Here is a 21,314-nt window from a genome sequence, read left to right as displayed (position 1 = left end):
GCTGGCTTTTATGAGCCAGTCGTCCAGATACGGGAAGACATGAATATGTTGTCTTCTTAAGTGCGCTGCTACTACTGCTAGGCATTTGGTAAACACCCTTGGCGCTGTTGTGACATCCGAAAGGGAGCACTTTGAATTGGTAGTGCTGCCCGTCTAGCACAAATCTGAGATATTTTCTGTGCGCTGTGTGGATGGGAATATGGAAGTAGGCGTCCTTGAGATCTAGAGTGACAAGGAAGTCGTTTAGTATCAGCAGTGGAAGTACTTGTTGGAGTGTGACCATATGGAAATCAGGTCTCGAAAAATCTGAAAAATGGTTCTAGTCCTGCAGGTCTAGTACCTTCAAAAATCTCCTCGACCTAACAGTAACCTACTTGACCACAGTCTCTAAAAGCGGAGCAATTGTGACAAGATAACAAGATTTAAAGGTCTTTTAATTGCTCACAAAGCAAATGAGCAATAAAGATGCCTTTAAATCTTATCTTGTCACATTTGCTCCGTTTTCAAAGACGGAGGACAAAAGTTAGTATGCTTTCCTACTCGCCAGAAAGGGCGAGTAGGACCTAAAAATAGTTTGACCTCATAAATTTTACCTCCCAAATGCGAGCGGTCGAGTGGATTTGTCGAGCCCTGGAAATGATCCAACTGTATGGTCTAGGATGGCTCTTAGAGATCCGTCCTTTTTTGGTATTAGGAAATATAAGCAGTATACTCCTCTGTTTTTATGATGCTCTGGAACTATTTCTATTGCATTTTTCTGCAGAAGGGATATTACCTCCTGTCTGAGCAATGTTAAATGTTCTTGTGACATTGGACGCTGCTTGGATTTTATGTTTGGGGGGGTAGATGTTAGTTCCAGACAATAACCTGATTGGATTATTTGGAGCACCCACCTGTCTGATGTGATGTTTTCCCAGGCTGGCAGGTATTGTTGAAGTCTTCCTCCGACAGGAGTGGAATGGGACGGGGGAAGGGGAAGGGAGTCATTGGGCAGAGGTAGATGCAGAGTGGGAGTTGTTATTTTTACCTCTGCTTTTGTTATGGTTACCTCTGTAACCACCCCTTTGGTAGCCCTTGCTGTAAGTGGACTGCTTAGGGGCTTTTTATGCTTTGTATGAGGTAGAAGCTGTGTTTTAGGAGTGTGCCCATGGTGGCACCTCTATAGGATGAGCGACGAAATGAACATCTGGGAGCCTGTGACTGCAGGGCTCCCATAGATTTGGCGGTGTGTGTATCCTTTTTCATTTTCTCAAGAGATACATCCACGTTGGGTCCGAATAGGTGTTGCTCATCAAAGGGTTGATTAAGAATGGCACTTTGTATCTCAAGTTTGAATCCTGATATACGTAGCCAGGCGTGTCCTGCACCACCTTGGATGTAGTTGCTTCTTATTGTATATCAGATACCATCTGCTGAGCTGTTGTACTCTGACATTCAAGGACCCTGCCAGGTGGTTTGCAATCAGTAAAATGCCTTTATGCTCCAACCATTTCCAAAGGTACAGAGTCCAGCACCCCGCTCTGCCCTATTTGTTGCAACAACAAGGTGGTGATGTCCCTGAGAACCTGCACCAACCTCCCTTTGATGAATGGCTGGAAGGCCATTGTGGCCAAGCGAATGGCTCCTGCAAGCTGTTATTGAGTCAGATTTCCATCGGAGACCAGAATCCTCTGATCTTCACCTCTCCCAGATGACCTCCCCAAACTAGTAGGAATGCATCTGTCACCACCATCAACTCTGGAAGGGAGAGGGGCCAGCCACTTATCCAATTGCGGTCTAGCAGACACCACTGCAGATTGTGCGCAGCCTACTTCAAAATTGGAATTATATCACACAGGTTTCCTTAGTGGTGGGCCCAATGTAACTTTAGATTCCATTGCAGAGTCTGCATATTCTTTGAGGCATACTAAACAAGAAAGATGCAGGAGCCTAATAGGCCAGCATTTTGATTCAGCATGTCAGGAGGTTCGCTGTCATCTGGAGGTGGTCTATAACAGACTGTGGTTAGTCATCGGAGATAGGGAAAACTGGTATCCCTAAACTCCGAAGATAGGCAGGGACAACCGCCATAAATTCTGTGAACAATCGCAGAGCACTGGTGTAACGGATGTATGACGATACAACGTTTTCTATTACAACGCAATATGTTACATTGCGGTCCTGACAACGCAAGTCGTTACATCGACTTGTGCTGGAGGGTGCTGGACTTAGGGACAGTGTGAATGAATATTCCAACTCCAGTCTACGTACAGTAGGGAAGGTGTTAGAATAGTAATTGACACTATTCTTTAGTCTAGATGGCCCTCCAGTGCAAGTCAATATAACGAATTACGTAGTCAAAACTGCGATGTAACATACCGAATATGCTACTTACCAGTATGCATCTGTTCTTGGCATGTAGGGCTGCTGACATTCATATCTGTGCATAGATCGCCGCCTAGTGTTGGGTCCGGATGATTGCACATTGTTGTCCTGGAAGGGTCTTCGAAGTATCACGAGATAGGTGGCTCCTCCCCTGGACTACAGTGTGCATGGGCATCAACTCCATCCTCAGATTGTTTTTAGCCATTGTGGCCAAGATGGAGTGAAACTAAGTGAATGATGACCATGCTAGAAGTATGTGTGAATTCTGCAGCTGCTACGGGCGCCGGGGAGGAGGGCGGGCAATATGAATGTCAGCAGCCCTACATGCCAAGAACAGATGCATACTGGTAAGTAGCATATTCGGTTCGAGGCATGTGGGCTGCTGAATTCATATCTGTGCATAGAATACATAGCAGTCCCTCCATTAACGGCGGCCGCCCGTGCCAGCTGCAGCAGTTTGGAAAAGTGTTTTGAGAACAGCCTGCCTTACAGCTGCCTGCTGTTTGGAGCGCACATCAACACAATAATGCTTTGTAAATGTGTGTGTGGTAGACCATGTGGCTGCTCTACATATGTCTTCCAAAGGAATGTTTCCAAGGAATGCCATAGAGGCCCCCAACTTTCTAGTGGAGTGGGCCCTTGGTGGAATGGTGAGAGTACGTTTGGCTTTCAGATAGCAGATCTGGATACATTTAACGATCCACCTAGCAATACCAGCCTTAAAAATAGGGTTACCTTTGTGGTGTGGTGCAAAGGCGACAAAAAGTTGTTTAGTCTTCCTAATCGATGTAATACATCAGGGCCCTTTTGACGTCAAGGGTGTGGAGCATTCTCTCCGCCAATGACTCAGGATTTTGGAAGAAAACAGGCAATTCAATAGTCTGGTTGATAAGGAATTGAGACAAAACCTTAGGAAGGAATTTAGGGTTAGTGCGAAGCACCACCCTGTTAGAATGAATTTGAATAAATGGCTCTTGGATAGTGAGGGCTTGCAGTTCACTAACTCGCCTTAGCGATGTAATCGCTATAAGGAAAGCCACTTCCCATGTCAAGAACTGAATCTCGCAGGAATGCAGTGGTTCAAAGGGAGGACCCATCAGCCGGGTGAGGACCACATTGAGGTTCCACTCCGGAGCTGGTGGAGTCCGCGGAGGAATGACTCGTTTGAGTCCTTCCAGAAAGGCCTTAATGGCAGGCACCCTGAAGAGTGAGAGGTGCTGCCTATTCTGGAGTTAAGTGGCCATCGCAGATAGATGTATGCGAATGGAAGCATAGGCCAGATTACATTTGTCCAGATGGAAAAGGTAATATCCTGAATAGAAGCATCCAGCGGGTTAATGTTGTGGTCTGCACAATAAATGACAAACCGCTTCCATTTCGCCGCATAGCATGCTCTGGTGGTGGGCTTCCTTGCCTCCCGAATGATGTCCATACAGTCAGGAGGTAAGTGCAGGTAGCCAAACTCTAAGACTTCAGGAGCCAGATCGCCAGGTTGAGCTGTTGCGGATCTGGATGCTGAATGTCGCCATGGCTCTGCGTCAGAAGGCTGGGTGTGAGACGTAGCCTCTGATGCGGTACCACGGACAGTTCTAGAAACGTGGTGTACCATGGTTGGCGAGCCCACGTTGTAGCAACCAGGATGAGAGTCATCGAGTGCTGCCTGAGCTGGCGTGCCACCAGCGGTATCAGAGGTGCTGGGGGAAAAGCGTACGTAAATTTGCCTGACCAGTTCATCCATATCGCATTGCCCTGCGACTGTGGGTGTGGGAACCTGGCGGCGAAGCTTTGGCATTTTGCGTTCTCCCTTGTGGCGAACAGGTCTATCTCTGGATGACCCCACCTTTGGAAGTACGGTTGGAGTACTGATGGATGTATCTCCCACTCGTGCATTTGGTGGCTGTGCCTGCTGAGCAGGTCCGCCATCTGATTGTCCTTGCCCGGGAGGTGTTCAGCCATGAGGAAGATGTTCCTGTGAATGGCCCACTTCCACATGCTCTGAGCCAGATGAGACAGCTGCGGAGAGTGTGTTCCTCCCTGCTTTTGAATGTAGTACATGGCTGTCATGTTGTCCGTCCGGATCAATACAACCTTGTTGCACAGATGTACTTTGAAGGCTTTGAGTGCCATTGAGTGCCATGAAGATCGCCATCAGTTCGAGAACATTGATGTGCATCTTCCGTTGCTGTTGCGTCCATAGTCCCTGCACCGTGTAATGGAGTACATGAGCTCCCCATCCCTGGAGAGAGGCGTCCGTTGTCAGGATGATCTGTGGCATAGGCTCTTGGAACGGTCGGCCCTTGCAAAGGTTTCGTGGATTCCACCAATGCAGAGAGTTGTATGCCCGACCGCTCACCAACACTAGGTCTTTCAACTGCCCGTGAGCCTGAGTCCACTGACGTGCTAAGCACTCCTGAAGCGGACGCATATGTAGCCTCGCGTGCGGGACTATGGAAATGCAGGAGGCCATCATGCCTATCAACTGCATGAACACTCTTGCTGGAAGCGTGTTGAGGTCTGAATTTCTGTATCAGCGATTGAATGCCGCTGAACCTCACTGAATTCGGCTGTGCTGTGGCCGCCAGAGTGTTTATGGTCGCACCCAGATACTGCCGTACGTGGGCGGGCTGGAGGTGGGATTTTGGGTAATTCAGTGAGAATCCCAGATTGTGCAGTAGGTGAATGGTGTGGGACATGTGGGCGGCACACTGCTGGGCTGACTTCGCTTGGATGAGCCAGTCTTCCAGATAATGGTAGACGTGGATGTTCCGTCTCCTGAGATGCGCCGCCACAGTCGCCAGGCACTTTGTGAACACTCTGGGTGCCGTGGTGACACCGAAAGGGAAAACCTTGAACTGGTAGTGCTGGTTTTGTATGGTGAAACGGAGGTATTTCCTGTGTGAAGGGTGCAGTGGAATGTGAAAGTACGCATCCTTTAGGTCTAAAGTTGCGAGAAAATCCCCCTGCCTGAGCAACGGGAGCACTTGCTGCAGGGTCAGCATATGGAAGTGCTCCGACAGGATGTAGTAGTTGAGTGGCCTGAGGTCCAGGATGGGCCTGAGGGACCCGTCCTTTTTTGGTATTAAGAAGTACAGGGAGTATCCCCCTGTGCCTCTTTCCTGCAGTGGCACGAGCTCTATTGCTCCTTTTTGCAGCATGACGGTGACCTCCTGCTGCAATAAGTGCAAGTGCTCGTCCGACATAGGACGATGTCTTGGGGGCATGTTGGGTGGAGTGGATGTTAACTCCAGACAATAACCGTATTGGATAAGTGTTCTGACCCACCTGTCCGTGGTGATGGACTTCCAGACGGGCAGGAACTGCTGGAGTCTCCCCCCGACCGGTGTTGTGTGGTCGGGGGGCAGTGACAAGGCGTCACTGTTTGCTGGTGGCAGAGGATCTGGAGCTGTTGTTACCACGTCCTCTGCCCTTGGCGCTGTTGCCACGATATCCACCTCGATTCTTGTTGGTGTAAGTGGTCTGAGTGTTGCCCTTGTAGTATTGCGTGGACTGGGAGAGCTGGCCCCTGGAAACGCCTCTAGTGCTGGAGTTACGAAAGGACCCACCCCAAAACTGCTGGGACTGTAAGGCACCCATGTATTTTGCAGTCTCAGTGTCCTTTTTTATCTTTTCTAGGGTGGTGTCAACCTCTGGGCCAAACAGGTGATCTGGGTTAACCGTTTGGTTCAGGATGGTGGTTTGGATTTCTGGCTTAAATCCAGAGATTCTCAGCCAGGCATGTCGCCGAAGCATAACACTAGTGTTTATAGCTCTGGCAGTGGTATCAGCTGCGTCCAGAGCGCACTTAATTGAAGCGTTAGAGATTAGCTTCCCTTCCTGAATCAGCATCTCAGCCCCTTCCTTGTATTGATCAGGCAGGTGTTGCAACAGGGTATCCAGTGTATCGTAGTGTGCCCTGTCATAGCGCACCAGAAGCACCTGCGTGTTAGAAATGCGCCAGATGTTGGCTGCCTGTGCTGCTACCCTCTTCCCCGAAGCCTCAAAGACCTTGGATTCTTTGTCTGGGGGAGGAGCATCACCCGTAGTCTGAGAATTAGCCCTCTTCCGGGCATTCGAGACGACAAGGGAGTCCAGATGCAACTGTCCTTTGATGTAGGTAGGATCAGTAGGCGCCGACTTGTATTTCTTGTCAATCCTAGGGTTTATCACCCTTGCCCTGGTAGGGTCTTTAAAGATCTCAGCAGCATGCTTTAAAACACCTTTCAGCATAGGCAGAGTTTTAACAGTCTTTTCTGAGACTGAAAAGGTGTCAAAGAGGAAATTTACATCCACAGGGTCAGCATGTAGCTGGACGTTGTGATTGTTAGCTGCCCGCTCAATGAGGGCATTGAAAGTTGTAGAGTCCTCTGTAGGGGACGTTTTAGCAGAAAAAAGTTGAGGGTCTTGTCCTGATTGAGGATCCCCAGGGTCACCACCAGCTGCCCAGGGTTCATTAGTATCCTCAGGGTCTGTATAGACTGGATACCCGTATTCATCCTCATCATCTCCCTCACCAGCGTCCACATCTGAGTAAGTGGGCGACACATCATGAGTCTGTGGGGAAAGGGGTTCCACCAAGACGGGAGAGCAAGCAGAGTCCTTCTTTTTCTTGAGAGGGATCTTGTAAGACTCCAGTTGGGGTTCTGGGGTGATTTTCCGCTTCAGGAGGGAATGCCTGCCCGTTTCGGCGTCGATGAAGTGTTCCTGACGCTCGTCCCCCGAAGGTTGTCGAGGTCGCAGGCCGTGGACCACCGATGACGCCTTCGGCACCGAGGAGACCTTTTCGGGCACGCCGGCCACTGCCTTAGGAGCGAAAGCCTTCGGCGCCGTCTTAGGCGGCAACGTGAAGTGGATTGGCGTGGACGCCTTAAGTGGTTTCTCCACAGGTTTCGCAGGCGGAGGATCCTTCGGATCGGCCGACGCGGTGCCCTCACGGATGCGCTGCAGGGAGTCCGTCACCTTCTTGGTGAACGTGGCGGATGGGCGCGCCGGTTCGATGGAATCCTTCGAGGCCACTTTTGGAGTCGACCCTCGGGGCGCAGCGCAATTGGGCTTGTCCTGCGGGCGCGGGGTCGTGAGGACCTTTGGGTCGTCGAGTCGCTTCTTCGGGTCACCGAGAGTCTTCTTCGGCTCGCCGACAGCCTTCTTCGAGTCGCCGAGGCTTTTGCCAGTGTCGATCGTCTTCGGCGCCAACGCGCCCGTCTCGACCACCCTCACTTTAGTCTTCGGCGCGGCAGACAGCCACCTTCGGCGCCGAAGCCTCCGAGGCCTTGGAGCCGACCAGAGCGATGCGCACTTTCAGTTTCGAGGCTGGCACCTGCGCAGTATCTGGCGCCGAAACCGTAGGTTTCGGTTTCGTTTTCGTTTTGCCAGGGAGTGGCTCGGCAACAATGTCCGTGGCCGAGCCCGAAGGCGGGGCCGTGGAACCCATAGCGAGATCTTGGGTAAGGCCCGAAGGCGATCCCTCGACCTGGGCCTTATAAATCGGCACGGCCCCAGAGTCAGTTTGAGGAGGCTCCTCATCCGAGCTATCCTCCATGGCCCGAGGGCCCCGTCGTCGTCCCCTACCTCGTCGACGACTTCTTCGCCCTCAAACATCTCAGCATCTGCGTCGTAGTCATCTTCGACGTCCGACGCGGGGTTTGATTCAGAAATGTCCTGGATAGATTCGTCCTCGACCTCCCCTGCATCGAAGATGTCCACAGGCGCCGGAGCAGATTGCTGGGCCTCCTGGTGCGCAGCTCGTTGAAGCTTAAGCGTCTTCTTGGACCTGAAGCGTGAACAAGCCATACACTTGTCCTCATCGTGGTCCGGCGACAGCACTTGTTGCACACCGGGTGGTGGTCGATGTGGGGGTACTTCGAGTTACAGACCGGACATCTCTTGAATGGACTTCGGTCCATGATGGACGGTTGTCTGGAGCGTCGACTGGGCCTTCTGCGCCGAGAGCACGTGGGAGTAGAGAATCCGGCTCAGAACCGAGCTAGAAGAACTAATGCCGAACGCAAGACAATACCGACGTATAGACTAAAGACCTTTTGGTCTCAAGAAAGTTTTTTATCGATTCCGACAAGAGGGAATTAAAGACATCCGAACCCAATGGCGGAAAAAAACAATCTGAGGATGGAGTCGATGCCCATGCGCACTGTAGTCCAGGGGAGGAGCCACCTATCTCGTGATACTTTGAAGACTCTTCCAGGACAACAATGTGCAATCATCCGGACCCAACACTAGGCGGCAATCTATGCACAGATATGAATTCAGCAGCCACATGCCTCGAACCGCATTGTAATTGATGAGTGGTAAAGGATGTTTGCCGGTGTAACCAAAGGCAGCACGGCAAACTGAAAATGCTCTGGGCTTGAATTAATCTACAGGTAATTTATGTGGGACTGAAGGATGGGTATAAGAAAATACACAATACACAAAAGAGCAGACCAGGTCTGGAAACAATGCGTGGCTATACCAGTCGCCACGGCGACACATAGTGCATGTGTAGGTGAAGGTTGCTGTCAACATATATTCATTGATAACACATTTAACAGAAATTGTTAAGCAGAAACCTAAGCAATTCCCATCAGACCACCCTTTTTGGTGGAATTTACGTCATGTGGGGATTGCTGAACATTCCGTCCGACCATGTAGTGCCGGTATTGGAATGGATACCAGTGATGTAGTCATAATAAACATCCTAGTGTGATGCTAGTGAAAAAGTGCAGTGCTAAGGTGATGGTGATAGATAAAAATGACTACACAGACTCAGAGGAGGGTTTTAACAAAAGTCCATGTGCCAGACGTTAAAAATGCGCCACGTAGTAAGAATGCCTACTGGCACAGTGCAGAGCGGTCGACATGTTTCAGCCATAGAGGCCATTACCCCGGGTTTCTTCAGGACCTTTGAACATAGAGTGGCTACTGCACTTACATTAAAGTGAAAAATGCACTACAACACAATACATTAGTTATTCATCTACCAGGAACTTCAATACTTAGGTGTCCACTGGAGGCAGATCAAAGTGTTTCCAGACCTGGTCTGCTCTTTTGTGTATTGTATATTGGCATAAGGGGTATGAGCAGACAGGTCGTTAAAGATTCCCCTCGACCCTCCACACACCTGTTCTGTTTTTCAATTATAAGAAAATACACATCATGCAGGTGCAAGGCATATGTTCAGTTGCTGGGGTCCAGGGCAGGTAGGATCTAGGCCAGAGTATTTTTCAATGTGTCCTTCCAAAGAAAGACATTCAGAGGTTGAAGGTCTAAGATGGCTGAAGACCCACATTCTTCTTCAGCTTAAGAAAATAGCAACCCTGTCATATTTCTGAATCTGGACTCTCTCACTAGCTCCTTTGGAAAGTAGAACTCGTAGAAGATTTGCTGGGCTATGGACAACGTAAACAGCAAAACCTCTGACAATTTAGGGCAAAGTGGGTCAACATGTTTGGTAGCGCACCAGGCCATACACTTCTCCAAGAGCAGCTGTGTACTGACTTGGTGGAGGAACACCTGACTGCCAAAATAGTATCTTGCGAAATCTGGACTCATTCGGAGAGATTACCCTGGTGCTGCTCCCACTGAGACTTCAAACCCCACTGTAGAGCTTGCGTATGCCATCTGGGTGGTTGACCATGAGGATCCATGAGGCCACCAGTCCCAGAAGCCTCAAAGGCATCCTCATCCAGGTCTGAGGTCGAAACAAAAGGATCATAGCCCAAAATGACCATGGACCCCTCAGCCAGGTGTGACTTCAGCACAATCATATTGAATCACAACAAAGTTAGGAGGTGGGTGATGACTGCTTGGGGCGAGCCTGTCTTCAGCAGTCAGTCTTCGTGCTAGAGGAAGAAAGAAACTCTGACATCCAAAAGTGAGCTGCAACCACCGTCATTACTTTTATGAAAACCATATGGGCGCAGGTGAAGCGAAAGGGGAGCACAGCATTTCTGGCTCATCATGAACCGCAGTTAACGACTGTCGGTCTGTAGGAGGGGCCTGTGAGCATTGTGCAGGTCCAGCACTACCATTCAGTCTCCAGAGTCAAGGGCAGACAAGACCTGGGCCAAGATAAGCATCTTGAATTTTAACTCCCGGAGGAATGCATTAGGACGGTAAAGGTCTAAAATAGGGTGGAGGCCTCCATCCATTTTCAGCACCAGTAATTAGTAGGCATAGTAACAACAACCAACTTCTAGTGTTGGTGGGAACCCTCTGTAAGGCTCCTTTGGCCAAAGGAGTCTGCACTTTGTGTCGTTAAAAGGACAAATGGCCTTCTGTCAGCTGTTCAGCTGTTCTGAGGACAGTGGGAAGGTCGGCAGAGTTTTGGGAATTGGTAATGCATAACCCCACCGAACGATCTGCAACACACACTTGTTCAAATTAATGGTCTGCCACTCTGGCAGAAAGTGGCGCATTCTGACTAGGATATCACTAAGTGTAGGAAAGTGGGTTTCTGTTGCAGTACCCCCTCCCCTTTTTGCCAGACTACTGATGCACTTTTTCTTGGTGTGCCCTGGTTCCCTGCCAATCAGGTTCCCATGGCCTGTGTTCTTTCTCCCAAACTAACCCAATTGGCATCTCTGGGCACATGTCAGCTCCTGGTAAATGGCACCACAGGTACCCAGGGCACTGTGACCAGAGAAGGTCTCTAAGGGCTGCAGCCACCCTTAGAGGCCCTGTACCCTGACACTCACACAGTGCCTTTGCAGGCTGCATATATTGGTGCAGAACAAAGCGATGAGTTGACATGGCACACATCCCTGCGTGCCATGCCCACAAACCAATGCTCTGGCATACACCAGTCACCCCTCTAGCTGGGTGCCCTATGCCAGTGGTGAGGGTACAGATGCATGAGCCCTGTATCCCTACAGTGCCCAAGTGAATTCCTGGGCACTGTAAGTGCAGTGCTGCGTTTTGGAGTATATGGTGCTGAAGGTTTGTCATTACGAACTCCACAGCACCATAATGGCTATAGTGAAGACTGGGAAGTTTGGTATCAAACTTCTCAGCACATTAAACCCACACTGATGCCAGTGTGGGATTTAATGAAAAAATGCACAACAGAAGGCATCTTAGAGATGCCCCCTGAAACTCAACCAGCTCCTAGTGACTCGACTGAGTGGCTGCTTAGGCTGCCACCCCCAGACATGTTTCTGGACCCCTGGGTTGAGAGCTTGCTGCTCTTGGGGGGCCTGAAACAATGCACATCTGGGACGTCGTGCCAAGCCTCCTCCCCTAGGATGGGTAGGGTTCACGAAGGAGAAGCTTCAAAGGCGCCTTTGTAAGCCTCCCCAGACAATTTGCTGCTTTCAGAAACTGGTCCCCACTGGTTCTACCACCCACTTTGGGCGGAAGAACCGGCTGGAAAAACAAGTAGGGAAGAGAGGTGTGCCCACCTCTGCCAGCTCCACCCCTAACGTGGGGGAGGCGAGGTGAAGCACAACCTTGAGTCCCCGCCATCTTGAGGATGGGGGACCCAGCCAACCAGGAACATGCACCTGCCCCCCTCCCACTGGAGAGTGGCAGACTAAGGGGTGTACCCACCACAGGGAAGGGACCCATTGGTCTCTGCCCTTTACCTACCTGTAACACCCCTAAATTTAGTATTTAGGGGCACCCTGAACCATCCTGCCTCAGATCCAGAAACCACAAGAAAAGAAGATAAGAAGAAGGATGAAAAGCTGTGCAGAGCTAACAAAAGGACGACACCCCCTGACTTGGCCCCAGCCTTACAGGCCTGTCTCCCCTCGAACCTGCTCCTGCGAAATCCTGGTGTGTCCTACAGCAAGCAACCTCAAAAACCCCAGAGGACCTGCCTGCCTTCACTTCAAAGACTGAATCTCCCATGAACACCGGACTTGTTCAAACTGCAGCTTCTAGTGCCAGCCAGAAACCGCAAATCCAGCCCACTCTACACCTGCTGCACTCAGCCTGAGCTGGAGTGGAAAAATACCACAAGGAGGTCACCCTGGCGATCCTGACCCGAGGTTCGGCAACCCCTGACCTCCCTTAAGCCTCCAGATGACGCCGGCAGCCTCAATCCAGAGGACCCACCCTACCGCGCCAGAGCGAATAAGAAAATCCGACGTCCCAAGGCACCACTGCACCCGACGCCCCAAGGCTTTGTGTGCCCAAACGAACGGTGCCTAACCAACCCTCAACATCTCAACTTACCCCTCGAAGTGGTGGTCGCACCTGGAAGATCCTTGTCCCCGAGCCTACAGTGGTTCTTTTTCCCGGAGGTTCTCCATTGGAAACAACAGGGCACCCGACCTCAAAACAGCACCCTGCACCCAGCCGCCCTAGTGCCGCAGAGGGTGCACCTTTGGTGCTACTCTGGTTCCCAACTTGCCCTGAACTAAACCCTAGGTGCTTTGCTCCCACAGCCTGTGGCCTGCTTGCCAGCAGTCCCCAATCGGAGACCCCCTATCCTTCATAGGGTAACATTGAGCCTCAACACTCTGCACCCGCCCGCCTTAGTGCCGCTGAGGGTGCAATTCCAGTGCATCACTGACCCTGGGGGACCCAGGAGTCTAACACCAGAACCTTAACTTCCACACTTTACTTGCCTGCAAACCGTTAACCTGTTTTTCCTCCATAGGATAACATTGACAATTTTCCCTCCGAAAAAAGACAAGTGTGGAGTTTTGAAAACTAAAGATATTCTTTATAAATCGTACACATAAACAAAACGTGGTTTCTCACCTGTTTGCAGGAAATGTCCCAGTGCTGAATCTAGGCATCCAGCACTGAGTTAGAAAAAATAACGTACAAGTAACTTACCAGCAATTTATTGAAAAAGCCAATTCATGCCAATGTACTGTATTTGCTAAGTGTTGCATATTACTGCTCCCCTGTAAATCAAACAAAGTTCAATTTCTATTGTATTTTCAAACTGTTCTATATCCAGTAACTTACCACTGAAAAGTGCTTAATGCTTACCTGTACCAAGCTTGCTTTGTTCTAGAACTAAACAACAATATATTTTCATACAAAAACAATTGGCCGAGAGTTCAGTTCTTGAGTGTGTGAATACATTTACTGACTGAGTGTGTCCATCAAATGCTTTACACTGTCCTCTGATACTGCCTTACTGCCCGACCAAGCTACCACTATTACAAAGTAAGGTTCTATCTAACTTTAACCTCTGCCTACCTCTGGGAACACTTGGACTCTATACACACTATACCTCATTTTGGTAAAGTATATATAGAGCCAGTTTCTTATACTAAGGACAAGCTACAGAGGTTTAGGGGCTGTGGCAGCTAGAACTTTGGTTGACTGGGCTGCATGCTGCCCATGATGTCGAAGAGATCTCTAGTAACTGTTGCCATGAAAATGCTGAAGGGATTACTAAGCAGGTTGCAGCTGTTGGCGAGATGGAAACCCCCTACCACAGCCAAGGAGGGGGCGAAACTTTGAGTGTGGTTGGCGTAGTGGGGCAGTAAGACCCAGAAAATGCACTGTGGATCTGCTTTCTTTAAAGCGCTCCAGAGCTGAATCTACATTATCTCCAAACACATGGGAGCCGTCAAATAACATGACCATGAGCCTATCCTGAGCATCTCCTGACGCGGTGGACTGCATCCAAACATGCCTGTAGATGGCCACACTGGTGTCAGTGTGGGGTACCAAGCCCACAATGGATCGTGAACTTTACAGACCTGGATGGGCTGCAAAAGGATGGCACGAGCCTCCTCCGGGTTAACAAAACCTGGGTAAGCCCAGACAGTGTGCATATAATATCACAGAAAGCAACTAGCATTCACAGCCTGCAATGCAAGAACCTTAGACGACAAAACTCGCTTGCCAAAGGTCTCAATACATTTGGATTTGTGATCAAGAAGAGTAATGGGGAACACGTTTGGGTTCACTTTACTAGCTGAAGCCTGCACTGCCAAGTTCTAAGGTGAAGGATTCTGGTTCAGAAAGGCAGGATCTCCAAATGCAGGACAATGACAACAAGCAATCTGCTGACCGATTGGGACCCTGAACAAAGCTTAGCCTGGGTTCCCAAGAGAGTGTCTGTGAGGGCCTCATTAAAGGGAAGCAAGATCTCAAAGCTAGTCTGACACAGAAGAAGCCCCTAAGTTAATGCATTGGTTTATTTTTACTTCCTGAGTGGAGAGCTCTACATCCAAACTTCAGCAGCTCTCCACATTATCATGGCACATAACACACTCTCCTCAGTGACAGGCCCAAGAGTTGAGACCAAGCCAGGGTCTGGAGAAGTGTTCAGTCCACTGACATCATGAAGATCCTCATACCAATGGTCCTCACAGTAGTCTTGAGCAAATCCAGCTACAGTATCACACACGCCATTATCCAAATCTGCCCCAAAAAGATTGTGCATAAGTTACCCTTGAAGCACAGGTAACGTGAGTGCCCAAGGATTGCCCTGTGTGGAGGAATAAGCAGCGTTACGTACGTCCTTGGTCGCGGGCAGCAAGGTGCAGTCTCAGAGTCTGACAGCACTATGGATCGGTGGTCATCATCCGGCATCAGTTGGTCACGAACCATCGTGGGACGGGGTTTATTACCTAAGTGGGTACAGACCTGGGAACAGATCCAGAGAACCCAATCAGTGCTGAGGGAGGTCAAATTGAAAAAGGTCCAAATGGGAAGCCTCTTGGCTTCTTGAGGCCCGATAGGCAAGCTAGCATTGCACTGAAAATACATAGTATCACATTCTGACACGACTGGATTTGTTGAGGAGTAGCCATGGGCCCAGGACATTCAGGTTGGCGTTGGGTATGATTAGGACCTGATTCTACAGAACGACTTCAGAAGTGGGTCCGCAAGGTATATTGATTCTCTAGTGTCTTCTCAGGAGATTGAGACTGGAGGGACTGGGACTGGCTTCTGCTTGGTCTTCTTTAGTTTCTTCCTGGACTTAACTAAAGACTTGGAACTCAATTACAACTAGGTAGGGAGCAGAAGTAGGATCTTCATGGTGACATTGACCCATACGGGGCCTTCTGATGCTTTGCAACAAAGAGCTTCCCCTCGCGCTCCCCGATTGACCTTAAGATGCCTTAAGGCGCAGTGGCTGAAGGTCACGGAGTCGTTGCCCGGCACCAAGCACCACAGGCAAACAAAGTGGGGATCAGTCACAGACCACTGTTTGTGACATTCCCCACAATGCTTAAACCCTAAAGACTTTGGAGGGAACATTACCCTTGCAAACTGGAGAAATATTTTGGGAAAATGCTTCGAAAAACAGAGTGCCATGGAGACTAGGGATGGCTCTGGATCCAGGCCTAGTAGAGCAAAAAGAAAGCAACAGATGTCAGTGTGCATGTTTCAGATCTCCATCGGAATGGTTACGAAGAGCATTGACATTTTTTGAGCAATGGATGATTTCTTGCTTACTTCCAATTACTTGAAAAAAAGTATCTAATTCAGATATTATAGATTCCAGGATAGCCAGGTTCACTGCTTTAGCAGACATAAAAGGAGTGCCTTAAATTTTATAATAAACATTTTAAGTATATATCTGTTTGAAAAGTGTATCATCTGAATAGATCACTAGCTTCTTACCTCATCTTTCAATAAGCATGTCCCCAGGGTGGTGAGTTTTATGTGCTCTGAAAGCCCAGTGAGCTCTGAAGGCATAGACTGAGCTCGTGGGGGCGTTTCAGCTGCCATCTCACCGTCTAGGAAGAATGAGAGAATAGTTGTCAATCTATATGGTCATACATTAAGGCAAGGCAAAAGAAGCATAGCAAGAGACCACTTAGAAATTATAGGAAGATATCCCCGTAGAGCCACCCTGTACACAATTTTACCAACTTTATTCAATCTCGAGATAAAAAAGAAGGAAAATGCTAATTACCCAGTGTGCATCTATTCTTGGCATATAGAGCTGTAGAGTCATATGCTGATCATAGATCGCTATCTAGTGTTGGGTCTGGATGTTTGCACTTTGTTTTTGTTCGAAGAAGTCTTTCCAGTCACGAGTTAGGTGACTCCTCCTTTCGGTGATAGAGCACATGGGCATCGACATCATCTGTAGAGTGTACGTAAAACTGCCTGGCCCACACTAGCTTGCTGTCTCGCTAACACTTCTACACAATAGTGTTTTGTGAATGTTTGTGGTGTAGACCATGTTGGAGCTTTGCAGATATCATCTATGGGTATATTTCCTAAGAATTCCATAGAACCCCCAGTTTGTGTGTAGAGTGCGCTCTAGGGGTTATTGTTAATGTGCGTTTTGTTTTCGTATAGCATATTTGAATGCACTAAACTATTCATCTTGCAATACCTGATTTTGATATTGGATTGCTTTTATGTGGTGGAGCAAAAGCAACAAAAAGTTGCTTGGTCATCCTGAAGGGTTTTGTCCTTTCAATGTAGTATAGTAAAGCTCTTTTGACATCTACGTTGTGAAGAGCACGTTCTGCCACAGAATCTGGTTGAGGGAAGAAGACAGGTAACTCAACAGATTGGTTGATGTGAAAGGCAGAAATTACTTTAGGTAAATATTTGGGGTTAGTCCTAAAAACCACTTTGTTTTGGTGTATTTGTAAAAATGGTTCTTCTATGGTTAGTGACTGAAGCTCACCCACTCTTCTCAGAGATGGGATGGTTATGAGTAAGGCTACCTTCCAAGTGAGAAATTGTAGTTCACATTTGTGCAATGGCTCAAAAGGTGGACCAATGAGTCTTGTAAGAACGAAGTTGAGATTCCACACTGGAGCAGGTGGAAGTCTGGGGGAAATAACTTTTAAGGTCTTCCAGAAATGCTTTAATAGCAGGCACTTTAAAAAGAGACACACGTCTGTTTTGCAGGTATACAGCTACTGCAGCAAAATGTAACCGTATGGATGTGTACGCTAAATTGGAGCACTGTAGATGTAATAGGTAGCAAATGATGATTTGTATCGAAGCGTCGAGTGGATTGATTTGATTGTTGTTACAGTAAATCAGAAACCGCTTCCACTTTGCTGGATAGCATGCTCTTGTGGTGGGCGCCTAGCCTCTTTGATGATATTCATGCAGTCTGGCGGAAGATCAGGATAGCCAAACTCTAGGATTTCAGGTGTGAGATCGCAAGGTTGAGATGACTGGGGTCTGAATGTCTTATCCCTCCATGGTTCTGAGTGAGAAGATTGGGAGTAAGGTGTAGTTTTTGGTGAGGAACTACGGATAACTCTAACAGTGTTGTGAACCAGGGTTGACAGGCCCATGTAGGAGCAACTAGGTCTAGTGTCAGGGACTGAGTGGGAGGCGGAAAAGAGTAAGCAAATATCCCTGACCAGTTCATCCATAGTGCATTGCCTTTGGACAATGGGTATGGATACCTGGATGCGAAGTTTGGGCATTCTGCATTTAGGTGATCTATCTCTGGGAAGCCCTGCATTTGGAAGAATGGGAGGAGAAACTGAGGGGGTAGATCCCATTTGTGGATCTGTTGTCGTTGACGACTGAGCAGATATGCAATCTGGTTGTTTACTCCTGGAAGGAGTTCTGCAAGGAGATATATTTTGTGAGGTATGGCCCATCTCCAGATGCTTCATGGCTAGCTGTGAGAGCTTGAGAGAGTGTGTCCCCCCCCTGTTGTTGTATGTAGTACACTGCTGTCATGTTGTCTGTGTGAATTAGGATGGCTTTGCCTACTAGAGGAAGTTGAAAGGCTTTCACTGCTAGAAAATTTGCTAGCAGTTCTAGATGGTTTATGTAGAGTTGTTTTTGTTGCAGAGTCAACATACCCTGAGTGGTATGTTTGTGGAGATGAGCCCCCCCCCAACCAGTGAGCTATGCGTCTGCTGTTGGCACTATATGTGGAACCAGGTCGACCAATGGCCGTCCCTTGGAAAGGTTTTGTATGTTCCACCACTGCAGAGAGTGATGGGTGCTGCCGTTCACCAACACTAGATCTGATAACTGACCTTGAGCCTGGTTCCACTGACATGCTAAGCATTCCTATAGGGGATGCATTTGGAGTCTTGCGTAAGGAACGATTAAAATGCAAGACACCATCATTCCTAGCAATTGCATGAACACTCGAGCTGGTAACGAGTGTTGAGGCTGAAACTGAGAGATTAGAGTCTGCATGTTGTGGATCCTGACTTGTTTGGGACACGCTAGAGCTCATTGTGTATCTATTGTAGCTCCTAGATACACTTGTGTGTTGGATGGTTGGAGATGAGACTAGGTAAGGTTTCAAGTGTACCCAAAGTCGTGAAGCAGTTGGACTGTTTTTTGAATGAGGCGTTGGAAGTCTTGCTGTGAGCTGGCTTTTATTAGCCAGTCATCTAAGTAAGGGAAGAAGTGAATGTGCTGTCTTTTTAGATGAGCCGTGACTACTGCCAGGCATTCTGTAAAAACCCTGGGTGCAGTATTTACTCCAAATGGGAGAACTTTGAATTGATAATGTTGGCCCTCTATCACAAACCTGAGGTATTTCCGGTGAGCAGGGTGAATGGAATATTGAAGTAGGCATCCTTTAAGTCCAGAGAGGACAGAAAGTCACCTTGCTGAAAGAGTGGGAGCACCTGTTCGAGTGTAACTATGTGAAAGTGGTCCGACTGAATGTGCAGATTCAGGGCCAGATGTAGGTAAACATCATTAACCGATTCTAAAAGACCTAATTTTACTGATTCGGTATTTTAGAATCAGTAAATGATATGTAGATAATGATTCGGTAAATTTTACCGAATAGGTAACATTCGGTAAATACCGATTCAGTATTTACCGAATCGGTATTCCCCATTAATTCCTATGGGCCTGGAGGCCCATAGGAATGAATGAGAATTACAGATTCGGTAAATACCGAATCGGTAATAGGGGGTAGACCTACAAGGGTGGCAGGGTGTCACATTGACACCCTGTTGCACCCCTGTATAGTGCATGGGTGCACATGTGGCACCCATACATGCCCTAAGGGCATGTATGTCTGCCACAAGGCACTGTTTAGAAAAGCACTACATTGCTTTTTTAACGGTTTTCGTTATTTACCACCAACTTGTAGTTGGTGGTAAATAACTAATCCTTACAAGTGAGAAGCACTCACTTGAGTGCTTCCTACATTAAGGATTCAGTAATTTACTGATTCCTTAAATTACTGATTCGGTAAATTACCGAATCCTTAAATTAGGCCCCTACTTCCCAAAAGCCTAAATATCGGTCAGTAGCGGCCGAAATTCGGTAATTTTGACCGTTACCGACCGGTATTAGGCTTCCTACATCTGGCCCTTAGTTTTCTGAGGTCTAGTATGGGTCTGAGAGAGCCGTCCTTTTTGGGAATTAAAAAGTAGAAGGAGTATACCCTGGTCCCCTGGTATTGTAATGGGACTGGCTCTATGGCGTGTTTGTCCAAGAAAGAAAGAACCTTTTGCCTTGGAAGGGTAAAATGCTCTGGTGACATTGCATGTAATCTTGGAAGAATATTTGGGGGAGTGTCTGTAAGCTCCAGTCAGTAACCATATTGGATAATTTGCAGTACCCACTTGTCTGCGGCAATTGAATTCCAGACAGGTAGGAATTGAAAGAGATGTCCCCCGACAGGGGTGGAATGATCAGAGGGTAGCATAAGGAAGTCACAGTTTCTTTGCAGAAAAACATGTGGAGTTGCCTCTGCCTCTTCCCTTGCATTGTTGCCTCTGAAACCTTCTCTGAAAAAACCTCTAGAAGAGGGGGATTGGTTGTTGCCCTTGTAAGAGGAGGAGGGATTGTTGGTGGATATAGTTTTAGAACCACCCATGTAAAAGGAGCAGCGAAAGGAACCCCTATTGACAGGCAACTGCAAAGCCCCGATGCACAAGTTACTACTTGTGTAACGATATATCTGAAAGAGGCATTAGTTAGTGATAGATTCCTTTACCTTAGAATATCCCCAGGTGTCAGACTGGATCCGGAAACTTTTGCGTAGCAGTACCCTTGCGCGTCTGTAGGCGTCGTCTGCGGCTCCGTGTCCGTCGTTGGCGCCGTGATGAAGTCGTCGGAGTACTTAGGCGCCGTCTCCGCATGCTGACGTCAGTTCTTAGACACAGCTTTTCCACGCCAGAAACGCAGAACTATGCCAAAAACCAACACTGGTGCCTTGAAACTAGGGCCCTGAAAGGGGATGACCTCAACCCTAGATATCGGTTCGCAGAACGGGGAGGATGGGTCCCTCGGTAAGGAATCTATCACTAACTAATGCCTCTTACAGATATATCGTTACACAAGTAGTTACTTGTGCATCTGAAAGAGACAAGTTAGTGATAGATTCCTTACCTTAGAATAGATACCCCAGCAATACCAACCCCGGTGGTGGGTCTGCGAACCAATAATTACACCAGAAAGTCCTGGAGGACGGAACGGCCAAAGAAGCCATCCCTCCGGACTTGGCTGTCCAGGCAGTAGTGTCTTGCGAACGTGTGCAGCGAGGCCCTCGTAGCTGCCTGACAGATGTCCTGCAAGGGCACACCTCGGCCCAAGGCAGTTGTAGTCGCTGTGGCTCGAGTGGAATGAGCCCTCAGGCCAACGGGGGTTCCTTCTTTGCCAAGGAGTAACGCGCCTGGATACACAAGATGATTCACCGTGAGATGGTCCACTTGTGTACCGCTTTCCCCTTCTTAGCGCCCACGTAACCATCAAAGAGTTGGTCATCCACCTGGAACTGGCGTGTGCGATCCAGATAGAACGAGAGCGCACGTTTTGGGTCCAGACGGTGGAGCCTCTCTTCCTCTCTCGAGGGATGCAGAGGCGGAAAGAAGGTGGGCAAGGTAATGGATTGCCCAATGTGGAAGGCCGTGACCACCTTGGGTAGGAAAGAAGGTCTCGTCTTTAGCACAACCTTGTCCGGATGGACTGAAAGGAAAGGAGGTTTACAGGATAGAGCCTGGAGCTCACTCATTCTCCTGGCAGAGGTGATGGCTACCAGGAAGGCAGTCTTCAAAGTGAGAAGGCGAAGAGGACAGCTGTGAAGTGGCTCGAAGGGAGCGTACATCAGAAATGTAAGAACCAAGTTC

At 48.6% G+C, this 21,314-nt stretch overlaps 1 protein-coding gene across 2 annotated transcripts in view; it reads right to left on the bottom strand.

Annotated features, from left to right (window-relative positions):
* The window catches only part of LOC147706850 (exportin-5-like), a 2,308,032-nt gene that overhangs the window by 226,247 nt on the left and 2,060,471 nt on the right, over nt 1–21,314 (bottom strand). For both annotated transcript variants that reach the window (XM_086926017.1, XM_086926018.1), the window contains exon 35: nt 15,898–16,013. In XM_086926017.1, the coding sequence (XP_086782143.1) occupies nt 15,898–16,013 (116 nt within the window). The remainder of the gene's footprint in view (nt 1–15,897; nt 16,014–21,314) is intronic.

Source organism: Lissotriton vulgaris, chromosome 6 (genome assembly GCF_964263255.1).
Source record: "Lissotriton vulgaris chromosome 6, aLisVul1.2, whole genome shotgun sequence".
NCBI lineage: Eukaryota > Metazoa > Chordata > Amphibia > Caudata > Salamandridae > Lissotriton > Lissotriton vulgaris.
This window is presented reverse-complemented; position numbering and strand designations above follow the sequence as displayed.